The sequence below is a fragment of the Schistocerca nitens genome, chromosome 7 (genome assembly GCF_023898315.1).
Source record: "Schistocerca nitens isolate TAMUIC-IGC-003100 chromosome 7, iqSchNite1.1, whole genome shotgun sequence".
Lineage (NCBI taxonomy): Eukaryota > Metazoa > Arthropoda > Insecta > Orthoptera > Acrididae > Schistocerca > Schistocerca nitens.
Window position 1 is genome coordinate 317,606,969 of NC_064620.1, and position 14,932 is coordinate 317,621,900.

Consider the following 14,932-nt stretch of genomic DNA (forward strand, 5'->3'; position numbering starts at 1 on the left):
GGAGGTGGTGGTGGTGGTGATCAGTGTTTAATGTCCCATTGACAATGAGTTCATTAGAGACAGAGCACAAGCTTAGATTAGGGAAGGATAGGGAAGGAAACTACTGCACCACCTCGCTCAGTGTTGCTACATCAGCACCAACCATTGAACACAAGTTACACATTCAGTGAAATGTCCACTGTGAGAGCGAGACAAAATATATATTCATTAGGTGGTGTTAAGTTAAGGGGGGATGTAATGGATTTTGGTCCAAAAAATTCATTTTTCAAAAATATTATTCTTTTGATCTGTTTTGTGTGTGGATTTTATTGTGATAGGAGCTTTATAAATGCCTTTAAATTGTTAAACTGATTAACTCTGCACTGGCAGCCACTCCCACCATTTCCGGCATGTAGGGAAACTGCTTGCTTTAGCAGAATTTTTGTCAGTATGAAGGTTATTTTCTTTTGATATCTTTGGCTGACACCTATATCTCTGGCTGACATCTATACCTTTGCCTGAAAACTTTCTTGCGTGTGGTTTATTTACGTTTTGACAATACTGACACATATTACTAGTGGAAGGTTGAATCTGCAAACCCTATGCATAATGGGTGGTGGAAAAACTGTGTTTAGGAAACAGAGGTTTCATGGAAATAGGTTTACCAACAAAAAAGAGGAAGCAGCTCGAAATGAAGAACATAAGCTCTCAGCTTCAGTATTGAAACTTGGGACAGGAGAATTGTACATGTATGTGAAGGATGTTGATATGGATTCCACTGGGTTCAGACTTATTGATTTAAAGCTTCTCTGACAGGCTATAAGGTTTTTATGATCACGTGTTAGCTGTAAAAATACAGAATTCATTATTGTTGTTGAAGAAATAAGAGTGGGAATAGCTTGTGATTTCAAATTGATTTGTAATTTGTGTGGCTATGAATTTTCATTTTCCTCCTCCAAAAAAACTGACACTGATACCTATGAAAGCAATTTTAGGGTAGCATATGCTCTGAGATGCCTTGGACAGGGCAGGGAAGGAAGTAATTTATTGTGTGGTTTTCTGAACATGCCTCCACCTTGTGCAAGGTTTGAAAAAATAAATCAAGAAATGTCTGATGTTGTATGCAATACTGCCAAAGTTTCTATGAAGAAAGCAGTGGAGGAATGGGTGAAAAAAAAAATAAAAAGAAATAGATCCTGAGGTAGATATTAATGACAGTGAATCTGCTACAAATGTTACTGACCAGTGTGTGTCTGTAGATTGGACCTGGATGAAAAGGTGTCACACATCTCTGTATGAAGTTGCATCTGTTACTGGTATTGACTCAGGTAAAGTTTTAGATGTAGAAATTATGTCTAAATACTGCCACCAGTGTGCAACAAGGGAAATGTCCAACAATGAAGACAGGGAGAAACTGTGTCAAGAAAATGCTCTAAGAATTATAGTGGCTCAAGTGGGGGCATGAAGACTGCTGCAGTTGTGAGGATGTTCTCCAGATCTGAGGACCAGTATGGTGTTAGATACTAAATACTTTGGTGATGGGGACTCCTCTTCATTGAAAGCTGTAATAGATAAAAATCCTTACAATACAACAATATAAAAGTTGGAATGTGTTGGTCACATCCAAAAGAGGCAGGTGGCAGGCTTAGTCGCTTGCTGAAAGAGATGAAAGGTGAAGCACATGAGGAGGGAAAACCACTAGGAGGAAAAGACAGGCTTACTCTGAAAGGAATTCATTCTCTTCAGTTTATGGGAGAGCTGTCAGGAAAAACACATACAATGAGGCATGCTGTGTGGGCAATTTTTTTCCACAAACTATTCACTGACCAAACACTAATGCACAATATGTGTCCGAAAGACGATTATTGTAAGTTCAACAACAGAAATGAGACATATCACATAAACACTCATTACCAGAACCTGTCATGAATGCAATTAAGACCACAGTCAGGTTTCTTGCAAACCCTGATTTACTGAGGAACTGTCTTCACAGAAAGACAAAAAATGCAAATGAAAGCCTCAATAATTTAATTTGAATTAGCTGCTCAAAAAGGACATTTTGTGGACTTGAAGTACTCAAAACAGGTGTCTATAATGCAGTTTTACATTACAATAACGGAAATAATGGCAGAATTGAAGTGCTGAAGAGAGTTGGTATAGATTATGGTGTGTTTACAACAAAAGCATTTTAGACCATTGACAAGAACAGGGTCAAGAAAGCTAACAGATCAGTGTCTTACCTGCAAAAACATGCCAGGAATATTGAAAGAGAAAAGAAAAGAAACCTGGAGGATGAGGAGTATCAGTATGAAGGATTTTAAAATTGAGGTAAGCTTATTAGATGTAAAAGTATGAGAAGAAAATCTTTGGACCTCATTTTCTCTGTTTTACACTTCTTACTTACATTATTAGAAATCTTTTCTCAAAAACTATATGTGCTAATGCTATAAAATCTTCAGGAACTGTTCACAACATGTTGCTGTCTCCCTGGAACTAACAAATACAAGATCCTGCAATTACATCCTGATTTTTAAATGACTGTATGTAGAAAGAAAGTTAATTTTGGATGTTCAAAATTAAAAACTCTGTTAATGACACAATTTGTACCATAAATTAATATCTGTAGTTCAGACTTTCTCTGGAAACTGCAATAAAATTTTCAGATTAATTGCATGATTAGAATTTGAGTTATGGCATTTTATAAAAAAAGACAATAAAAAAATTAAAGATTCAAATTTCTGGAAAATATTAATCCTGCATATTTTATTATAATTTTCTGTTAAAATGCCGTTCTTGTGCTTTACACATGCAATATTTTAGATTTGTACATTAATAAATATGGTTGTAATTATTTTTTTTTAAATAAATGTTTACATTTTCCGTTACATCCCTCCTTAAGCAACAAGCAATATGTAGGACAAAATACCACCTACTAGAAACTTGACATAGCAGATAAGAGCCTGTAACAAATTGTTAAGCAAAGACACCAGAATGAGAACTGCTGACAACAAGTAAAGAATCAGGCCACATTCGGTCATAACAGACAGAGCCTCAAGTCTTAGCCTCCTGCCAGTCCCCACAACTACCCCACTTCTCCAGCTCTGACATCAGCATTCATATCAAAGCACTTGATTCAATGCTAATTTATGTTGTAGTGATATCCATGTATTAGATGTTCCAGCACTTCTCATAAACATGCTGTTTGCTGTTCTTGAGATGACAGCATCCAAGTAACCACAACTTGCCACTTGTGAGATTTCCAGAACAGCCCCCTACCACATTACTGACAGGGAGACTGAGGACCTTCTGTCACCAGTATACCTTGTGGTTCTTGTTGCACTATCATCATCACCACTGCTAGGTCAGAGGGGCATCCAGTACCTCTATTCTTGATTGATGCTGAGGCACTACCGGGTGCCAAGGGCCTACCTGCACAGTGGGGCCAGGATCGTATGACTACATGACTTCCATTAGCATGATACATCCAGATGGAACACTGCTGGTCATACTCATCTTCTGGAATGGGATTGAGGATGCTCTAACCCAGTGTGAGGCCATACTCTAACACCATGACTTCGTCTGCCCCATATCAGTCCACCTGAATTTGACAGGAATCAACAGAATTCCCCTGTGTCACCTCTAGCACAAAGTGTCAGCTGAGGCTGATGAGGAGACACAGAACTGTAAATCTTAAATGCTAATCACATTTTATTAGCTCCAGAAGATGCTCTAAATGTTGCACAAAATCATCTTGACAATGTAGCAGTGTCTCTTATGAAACTTCCTGGCAGGTTAAAACTGTGTGCCAGACCAAGACTCAAACTCGGGACCTTTGCCTTTCGCGGCCAAGTGTTCTACCAACTGAGCTACCCAAGCACGACTCTCGCCCCGTCCTCACAGCTTTAATTCCACCAGTACCTCATTCTAGCAGTGTCTCTGCTTAGAACCCCTGTAATTTGGCACCACAAGTGACTCATCAGTGACATCAATATGACACTGATGTCCAGGAGAGACTGGTGAACAAGGAGAGGACACTGCAGTATCAGTAACAGCCACGTAACATCTCAAACACAACGTCCACACACCTCAGTTATGACCGCAACACAGGAAGTCCGAAGAACATTTACCAATGGCCTTTTTATTTCTTTTGTTTTGTACAGCTGGAGTTGGACATAGAAATTAGTATTCAACATGTAAGTGACCTTTGCAAAACCTGAGGAGCCTGTAGATCTGTCACAATTTAGAGGGAATTGTAAGGAAACTTACTTCATACCTGTGAGATTTAAGAGCTGTAATTTAACTGGACACAGTGTACCTTATAGAAGGATGGTATTGGTGACTTGCAGCACTTATAGGCATGCAGTACACACTGGCCAATGTTCAGACATAAAAATTATCTGAGATTACACGAATAAGTTTTGGATGTGATTATATCGTCGGGTTCCGATATTGCTTTTGAAAGAGGAAGTGTCTTGTTCATGTAAGTCTTGTAAGTATAAACATAGTAATAAATTGCACAAAGTTGCCAAAAACATATGAATGATGCTGCAGCCATTCTGGTGGAGCAGGTATGAAAATTGTTAGAGGATAATACTCACCAGAAATCATGTAATGAAGAGTTAACTAAGTAACTAGAATAGCAACAGATATAATTTGGTTCAGATAAGGTTAGTGCAGTACTGAGTGCACCCACCCTCCTCCTCTGTAGATTCTTCAGTAGTAAATCTAATAACACCCTTTTTCAGTAAAGCAAAAGAGAATGTGACAGTATTCATAAATTTTGTTTAAGCCACAGCCGAATTGATTAACTGGTCAGTTGAAATGACTCTATAGATGGCCAGTCTATGTCTAACAGGTGAGGCTAAAGCTTACGTGATATATCATGAGATGCTTAGTAAAGCCAGCACATTCAAACAATTAGCAGAATGATATCACTGTGGGAAGAAGAGCCAACTGAAGGAACAATGTCATCAGCTACAGTGAACATTTTGGCCACAAGGCAAACAAATGTGGAAATAAGAAGGAGGTAAAACAAAACAAACAAAAGCAGGCATTAAATGCAAACAGTAATGTTCCTTCCATTGGGAAACATTCCCAGTAGACCATAGTACATACCCATACAGACAAAATTATTGTTGCTTGATGGGCTTGGTACAGGTAGACACTGATGAACAATCATCTGTCATTAGTTTGGATCTCATGGACAAGAGGGGGCTAAACACTACAAGGTACAGATTACATGGAGTAGAAAATAATGACAGGAAGTCGTTGGGGACAACACAGGTCAGCTTTAAGTTAGGAACTAAAGGGCTTAGAGAGCAGATGGGAGTGTTGCAAACTGTGATACAGGGATATTCTGTAACTCTTGGACTTGACTTTCTGGATAGGCATTGTGTTAAAACTTATCTTTGACAGCATACAGTTGAACTTAGTGGACATTCATTTCCAATGGATGCAACAGCTGCAAATATTTCTATATTGCATGGTACACAGACTCTCAAAGTGACACTAACTGAACTGTGTACATGTGCATTAAAAATAGTTTTGGATGACAAAATACCTGCTGATAGAGGGAAGTTGATTTGGGCAATTGTGGATATTGACATATCAGTATAGATCAACAGATGATCAGAGCCTCAAGCAATGCATTGTACTACATTTCAAGATTCACTGCTTGAAAGACAGTGAATGGGAAGCCATGGAAACATTGTTGTTGAACTACTCAGACTTGTTTAAGTAAGATGCAGTTGTCAGCAACACTCTTAACACGACATTGTATGCCAGTAGGTGATAATACACTAGTCTAACCAAAAAACCATATTGAACAGCAAAGTATGAGTGTGAGGAGTCAAATGAAAACTTAAATATTTTTTGAAATATTATTTATTGTGCAGAAGTGGTACAAAGCTGTATCACTTTTCAACATAATCTCCCCCACATAAAATGCAAGTCCTCCAGCGCTTACAAAGTGCTTAAATTCCTTTACAAAAAGATCCTTTTGGTACTCCGCACAACCACCCATGCACCATGTGGAGTACCTCTTCATCAGAATGGAACTTCTTTCCTCCCATTGCATCATTCAGTGTCATTCGGCAGTTTTCCTTCACTACGGCTTCAACTGCTGCAATGTTCTGTGGAGTCACAACTTGTTTTGCCTGACCTGGATGAGGAGCATCTTCCATTGAAGTCACACCATTTGTGAACTTCCTACTCCATTCATAGACTTGCTGCTGTGACAAACATGCTTCATCATACTGAACCTTCATTCATTGATGAATTTTAACAGGTTTCACACCTTCACTACGCAAAAACCGAATGACAGAATACTGCTCTTCCCTGGTGCAAGTCGCAAGTGGGTCAGCCATTTCTATACTGATACTGCGATGGTATGTGTGCATCTGCACTATGCTGCCACCTACAGGCCATTCTGCATGCTGTTTGTAGCATGCTTACCAACTTACAGGATCACGGCATGAAATTTCAATTTGTTATTACAAATTTAAGGTTTTCATTTGACTCAACCTCATACCTACAAGCACCAGTAGATGAATTTATAGAGCAACAGCTAACTGAAGGCATTATTGAACATAGCGATAGTCCCTGGTCAGCAATGGCATCAGATGACTGATGATCTATTAACTTAGTTTGATGGCTTTTACGATATGTATGTGGCATCAGCATCTATCTGCATATTACCAATTTAGAATGAGAGTTTCCAATAAATTGTATAAATGTATCCCTTTATTGATATAGTATATGAGATGTTGAAGCATAACTGCCCTTCTGAATTACCCTCTGGGAGTAAATCTCACTTTATATATGTACACACACCACAACTATGCATGTTCTACACAGGTGTACAAGTGCAGTGAGGCCATAGCAGAAGCAAGTGAAATGTCTGCCTGCACTGTACCTGTCACATGGATACATACTTGTACCTAGCTGGGTGTTTCCCTGTATGTTTGTACCTGTCTGTATCTGTGACTAATCCACTCCCTTTGTGGTTAAATATGTGACTGTTCTGATCTGAAATATAAAGAAAAGAAAGAAATTAATTAATAGCTACAAAACTGTCCTGTAAGTAGTCAATATTAAAGATAGTTTATATACATAAATATAGTCATTAAACTGAAATACAGGTTTACATCTGATTGGAGTGTGTGTATATCATCAAACGGATGTAACTGCTGGTCTAGGTATAAATAAAAAAATTATGCAATATCCTCAAGGACTTGGGATGATACTTCCTGCATCTGACAAATGTTCAGAGAGGGACTTCCTGTAATAGTTCTGATACCGATATGTAAGAATCATAGCTTATTGACTTGCTTATCTGGAGTATATTGTCTCTCTCGGTACCTTTTTTCTTTTGTGGACATCATCTCCTGTGCAGTTTGGCCTGTGTTGGGGATTAAAATCATTCTTATCTATGTCCAACAAGCTATCAAATAACAAAGGCCACTCTCTGAATATATATATTCCAACTCTTACAGCTGTAGAACACTCCATATACAACTATCTGCAGTTTTCAATTGTCAGTTCCATCAAGTATTACAAACTGGTAGACAGTTCAGAGTCAACATTCAACATTCTATGATACTTCAGAGAAGAATGACTGACTTCTCTTGCATGATGTAGGCCATTGTTATGCTGTGTGCTATTACATGGAGTGCAGTTTGTTTCCAAGGCAGGGATGCAGCTGCATGAAGTAATCAACAAACCAGCATTTGGCACAAAAGTGCCACTCCTTCTTGCAGAAATTCCCCATCTATCATGCCCATTAACATCCACATACAACACCACTTCTCTACATAATATGTGCATCCAAATTCCCTAAACCTACTAATAAAAATTAACTCTATGTCTGGCAATCATCATTCATCAGTACTATTAACATTTTGTAGCATATCACTCCACTGAAGTGGCATCTGGGTTTAGTATGTGGATACTGAGGGTTGTAGTGTAAGTGATTCATCTATCACAGCCATTGGCAATCAAATGGTGCTCAGGATGCCTTTCTGTGCGCCCTCCGTTTTATCCTGGAGGCAGTAACTGTGCTGAGTTTAGTGGTGCACACTGTTTGTAACATCTGTTCTAGGAGACAACAACGCTTAGCCAATTAGTATGTACTACTGTTGAATAACTTCAGCCACTTTAACAGGGTCACACTGTGGGCCTGCAGGAAGCTGAATGGATGAATCAATGGATTGCTGCATATATTGAGCTCAATGTATATGTGGTATGCCACTGCTTTCAGCAGAAATTTGAAACATTCATACACCTGTAGACCAGATTCTGGACTCTGCATAGCACAGCCACACCTCAAGACTGATGCATCATGTGAGCAGCAGTGGCTGAGTGAACATCATCCAAGGAAGAAATCTGGTCAATGGTTGCTGTGTCATCAAGAACCATTGGGAACCGTCTGCATACAGCAGGACTAAGATCACATGTTCCAGGTATGACCTACACCACAACACTGCCAAGCATTGCTACTCTGGTGTGATTAGGGAGTCAACTGGACAGTGAAATGGCACTCAGTTGTCTTCAGTGATGAGAGCAGGTTGCTTCTTTGTGTGAGTGATGGGCTTACATGTATACAGCATAGACCTGGTAAGTGGCCTATTCCAGAGCCAGAGTGCATTTGCTCATGACACAGAGGCTCCACTACGTGCTACATGGTGTGGAGGGCCATCAGATACAACTAATGGTTACATCTGGAATTTCTGCAGGATAAAGTAATCAATGCCCATTACATTGAATAGGTTGTTATCCCTGTGCTATATGCATCTCTTCGACAGGAAGGTGATGTACTTTTTCAGGAGGACACCGCATGTCCACATACAGCTGCTGTGACACAACATGCTCTTTACTGTGTACAACAACTGTCCTGGCCAACAGGATTACCAGATCTCTTGCCAATTAAAAGGTGCTTGGAACAATCACCACAGGATGCCGCCATTTGGTACCTCCATGCTTGCAAGAACACATACCTACATTGCTGTCATGTACTGATGTGACTGTTTAGGTATCCTTTACTGTGATATGTGAGTTTCATGTGGTCAGAATTCATCATCTGATACAACAGTAATGAACAAACTGTCAATAAAATGACTTTGTCCTTGAGGTGGTTGTGTTTCTTCCTAGCATTGTATGTATCTCTCACAAAAATAATGCAGAAGAGACTTTTAAAGCATCAGATCTGTGTTTATTTACACACACTGTCACCTAGTGGTTTGGTCTGATTAGAATAGGAAGAGAGCTCTCTCTTCTGTTCGATACTAGAACAGCTTTCAATGAGGGCATGCTGGGAAGTAATGCTTCCCAATTCTTTGTTTGAAAACTCTCAAAGTGTTTTGAATAAAATATGTGTTATTAACATTCTGCATTCATTCATTCATTTCATTGTTGCCCTTATGGACAGTGTTTGAACTCGAAAATCACATGATGACACAATTTTCACTTCTTTCCTCTCTTCCTCTTCTCTTCCCAAAATCTCTTCATCCTTTGGCTGTGCTCCTGTTTCCTTTGCTCTGTCCATAATGTTCCTGTCTTCTTTCTCTCCTTTACAATAAATTTTGCACTCCTAACTTTGTTTCTGAAGTATTTCCTGTCTCCTATCATTTGCCTGTTGATCCCTATCTGCCTTAAGTCTTCGTCTATTTCATGATACCAATTTGTTTTCTTGCTTGAGCTGTTTACTACATCAAAAAATTTCTTTGTAAGTTGGTTGTTGTCCATTCTCTGTATGTGCCCATAGAAAGTTAATCTGCGTTTTCTGATCGCGTCTGTTAGTCTGTCAGTGTGCTGGTACAGCTCTTTGGTAGGTCGCTTCATCCATATGCCATCTCTGTGAATTGGTCCAAATATTTTTCTGAGAATTTTGCGTTCTATTTTTTCTGTGTCTATGATGCCTGATGCTCCAGTTGTGGTTGTTTCTGACACGTACAATGCTTCTGGTAATACAACTGTTTTGTAGTGCCTAAGTTTGGCCTGCCTCGATATGCTTTTCTTATTATAATGTGACCACGTGAGTTTGTATGCCTTCTGGAGTTTCTTCGTTCGTTCCATGTTAGCCGCCTTGTTTGATCCTCCCATTTGTATGTACTCCCCAAAATACTTAAATTTTTTGACTCTTTCTACGGATCCATATACAGTATGCATGGTGTGTACATTGTTGGTCTGTCGTTCCATATATTGTGTCTTCTCGTAAGATACCTGCAGACCTGTTTTGGCAGCTATTTCATGCAAGCATTCCAGTGCTTCCTTTGCCTCCTGTGTATTATTGCTGAGTAGGGCTGTATCATCTGCAAATGCCAGACATTTTATGATTGTTTTGGTTTCACGTGTTCTTCCCAGCTGTATTCCTTTAACTTGTTCCTCCCACTGCTTGATAATTTTGTCTAACACCATGGTGAACAGGATTGGTGAGAGCCCGTCTCCTTGTCGGACACCTGTGTGTATGTGGAAGGGTTCCGAAATTTCTCCCATGAACTTAATCTTGGAGGTAGTGTCTGTAAGCGTCTGTTGTATAAGTGTCCTGGTTTTTCTGTCGATACCATATTCTTCCAGTACGTCAAAGAGTGTCTGTCTGTCTATGGAATCATATGCTTTTTTAAAGTCCACAAAGGTAACTACAGTGTTTCTTACCTGTCTGACTTTCAAAAGTGTTCTCAAGTTCCAGATCTGTTCGATGCATGATCTCCCTTTTCTGAAGCCCGCCTGGTATTCCCCAATTTGCAGATCTGCTTGTGGTTCTAGTCTGTTTAAAAGCACCTTAGAGAAAATTTTGTATGTAACTGGTACTAGCGAAATGCCTCTGTAATTGTTTGGATCTGACTTATCACCCTTTTTATGTAACGGATGGATCAATGCACATTTCCATTCCTCTGGCACTTTCTCTGTGATCCAAATTTTGGAGATAATCTTATGGATTTTTTTGGTGATGTTTTCATCTTGGAGTTTCCAGATCTCGGCGATAATGCCATATTCTCCGGCAGCTCTGTTATTTTTCATTTGTTTTATGATTTCCTCTATCTCTTCTATTGTGGGTGGATCAGAATCAGCATTAGATGTGGTCTTTTGGAATGTTAATTTTCCTGTAGGTTTTTTGCAATTAAGAAGTTTATCAAAGTAATGTTTGAGAATTTTACAGTTTTCTTTTGTGTTTGTTTCCAGGGATCCATCTGTTCTTCGGAAGCAGAGGCTAGGGGGTTGATAGCCCTTAATATTTTCTTTGAAAGTTCTGTAAAAATTTCTTGTGTTATTTCTTTTGAAATCTTCCTCAATTTCTTTTAGTCTGTTATTGTCATATGCTCGTTTTTCCCTTCTGATTTCCTTCGATGCTAGTTTCTGAACTTCGTGAAATTCTTTCCATGTTTCTGAATTTATGTAGCTACTGAACTTGTCCCATGCTTGCTTTCTTCTCTCAATGGCTTCATCACAATTTGCGTTCCACCACCTATGTTTGCATTTTCTAGGTGGTTGTCCCCAGCACATAGTCTTCTGAACTGCCTTCGCCAGATCTGTCCATGTGTCTATTGAATGCCTATTAATTTCTTCAACGATTTTATCCCTGTTTATCTTCAAGTATTCCGGATCAGGTTTGACTATTTTGTTTTGCGCTGTCTGTTTCAGTCTTGGGATTGGCCTAATCTTAACTTGTAGCAAATAATGATCAGACTCGAAGACTCCTTTACGTGTTCTGACATTTAGAATTTCCCGCGAATTTTTCTTGGATATGGCCACATGATCAATCTGAAATTCTCCCCACACTGTGTTGGGTGCTTTCCATGTTGTAAGTTTTCGTCTTGGTTTTTGAAATTGTGTTGACATGATTTTGAGGTTAAAGTTTTGACAATATTTTATGAGGTGTTCCCCATTTCTGTTCGTGCGAATATGTGCTGAGTATGGGCCTGTTATTTCTCTGAATTTTATCTCCTTACCAAGCTGCGCATTGAAATCACCCATTAAAATTTTCACATGTCTTTCTGGTACGTTGTTAGTTACTTCCTCCATGTCTTCCCAGAAGTCTTCAATTTCTTGTGGCTTCTTTCTGTTATGGTCATTTGTAGGTGCATGTGCGTTGATAATTGTGTATGCTTTATTACCTGATTTGAAGAACAGTGTCGAGATACGTTCTGATATTGAATTGAAGTCTATGATGTTATCCATGACTGATTTGTGTACTGCAAACCCTGTACCAAACAATAATGGTGTTCCTCTTCTGACCGCAGGTTTACCTTTGTAAATCCTGTAATGTTCTGTGTCAAAATGGTTTTCATCTACGAAGCGCGTCTCTTGAATGGCAAGAATTTTGATGTGAAATTTATCTAGCATGTCTGTCAGTTGTTTTAGTTTTCCAAGTTTGAACAGAGTGTTTGCATTGAGAGTGCCAAGGTAGTGCCTGCGAAGAGGTTTTGAGAAGCTCCGACTCTTCTCCTCATGATGTTCCTGGTCCCCCAGAATCCGATGACCAGGAAAGTCCAGTCCGTTGACTGGGGCCTGGGGTAGCGGATTTCTTTCCATTTGTTCCATCATGATTACTTCAAGTTGAAGTTGGTTGTGGTGACCTTTAACAAGATCACGGTAATTGCAGACTTGATTGTTGAGATCAAGCCATATTTCACTGCCGCACCAACTAGGTAAACAGACGCAGACCACTAGTCGCTGGATACCAGAACAGACACTAATGGATTTCTTGATGTTGTGTGTTTGGTCCGCGAGAGCTATTTTATTTCGCTCAAGTCCGCCGGCAAGCCGGTGAGGACCCCCCTATCCGCCACCTGGGACGCGCCATGTCGGAGTATCACCTCTCCGCCTGCTACGACACCGTAGTAGGTTCACATCAATTAATCACATCAATTAATTTTGTTCCATGGGTTTCATGCAGAAAAATTCCTGGGATGTGAAAAAAGTCAGACTTACATTTCTTTTAAGTGCAGTGCATTCTGCATATTTATTTCTTAACATAGTCACCCTGGCAGTGAACACATTTCTCAGACACCGACATAGTTACATTACACACTGCCATGCTACACATTACAATTCTGAGCCTTCTGTTAGCAGAGGGTTGTAAATATGTAGACAGGAAGAATAAAGACGTAAAACGTTAGTAGCTTTTGTTCTGTTTATACAGATCTAAGAGTTTTCACATGAAAAATTCAGAGGCATTACTTTTCAGCACGCCCTCATAATTACAAAGTGGGACAGTGTAACAAATGGTTTCCTTAGGTACAATAGCAGTGGACACCTTATTGACTTATTCTCAGAACAATTCATACTACATCAGTGATGTATTTTATTGTGAATTTATTTTATATTCATCACAGTTAAGCTGTGATATCAGGTAAAATGGTAAATGCAGAGAGAACACATATGTTGCAACTGTCTTTGTCTGGTTCCTTTTAGAAGTGTTTGATGCACCAAATACTCTGACCCATAAACTAAATAAATAATGGAATTATTATGAAGATTCTCTGCACAGAAAAATATGCATGTGAAATCAGTTTCATTGAATATCAAAAAGGTAAAATGCACATGGCAGTTTGCATTAAAATGGGTGATTTGATTAAAATTGTCATAAAACAAATTGCAAAAATGTATGAAAACAATAACGGACATATTATGGAGATGTCACTTTTTCCTTGCAGTGTACAATCTCTGACAACTGTATTCCATTTAAGACAGTTATTTAATCAATTATGTTTTAATAGAATCAGCTAAATTCATTTAAATTAAAGTTAATTTACAGCATACTCATGTACATACCATCATACTGTTGGTACTGATGCTGACTTTGCCAGGAATCTTGATTATAGAATCCTCGTTGAGCCTGCTGCACTGGGACATGTAGTAACATGCCATTTTCCACATACTTTTGCTGATGAGGTGGTTGTTTAAATTGCTGCTGGTGTTGCTGTTGCTGCTGTGAAGGTAGAGGTTCATTCTCAGCTGCAACAAGTACACATCTCTTATGTACAAGTCCTTCAATATTTCATGTTTATTGCTTGTGATAATAAGATAACTCATAAATAACAATGTTATTCTCATACCTGGAGAAATAAAAAACTATTTACATCAATTAATTTTGTTCCATGGGTTTCATGCAGAAAAATTCCTGGGATGTGAAAAAAGTCAGACTTACATTTCTTTTAAGTGCAGTGCAATAGAATAACTTGAATTTTAGAAATATTGTAATATTATAGTACTAATATACTCATATAACCTAGCACAAGAGTTTCATGAACTATCCTGACAATATTTTTCAATGGAGTTGAAACATCTGGCCAAAAAAAAAATTATGTTATTAATTCTTAAGCTGCACTCACTCACACAGTATGGTCCATAAATCTCATCATGAAACAGAGCCTACATGGCTGTGGATAAGTCAAATTATACATTAACTGGCAGAAGCAGCCACTGCAGATAACTTTTATGAAGCAGAGATCAACAAATTACAACTAGAGCAAATCTGCTCACAGTGATAAATGTGAGAATTGCTTCTAAATTGCTTAAGAACTACATACATCATGGTTATAATTAACCTCTCTCTACTTAGAGGGCTCACTTAAAAGTTAGTGATTGTAGGACAATGAAACTTTGTGGAAACATCTGTAAGGATATGCAGAAGAGAAATAATGAACAAACAATTAAAAGAAATGTGTTTTTATTTCCACAGGTGAGGGTAACATTTCTTAATTCCATACCACATTTATGTTCCAGGTTACAGACATTGCTCAGTGTAATGACTGTCTGCATCCATGACAACCACTCTACTCCTGCATGAAGCATCTCAGGAGGCATGTTCACTATCTCCCTCGTTATGGTCATCTTCAACTTCCACACTGTGTCCAGTATTCTCAGCTGCAGTAAAAGTAATTTCTTCAACAATTCTTGGTGCAGTTGGCTGTTGGCCAATCCCAGAAGCAATTCCCAAATCGTAATTAATTCA

General features: G+C 38.8%; 1 protein-coding gene across 2 annotated transcripts in view; it reads right to left on the minus strand.

Annotated features, from left to right (window-relative positions):
• Window positions 1-14,932, minus strand: part of LOC126194676 (uncharacterized) — a 660,760-nt gene that overhangs the window by 89,010 nt on the left and 556,818 nt on the right. The window contains exons 6-7 of one of the 2 annotated variants that reach the window (XM_049932877.1): window positions 13,750-13,932; window positions 6,948-7,005 (exon numbers count right to left, since the gene is read on the minus strand). In XM_049932877.1, the coding sequence (XP_049788834.1) occupies window positions 6,948-7,005; window positions 13,750-13,932 (241 nt within the window). Of the gene's footprint in view, window positions 1-6,911; window positions 7,006-13,749; window positions 13,933-14,932 lie in introns of both variants that reach the window. The other variant, XM_049932876.1, reaches the window with a different exon arrangement.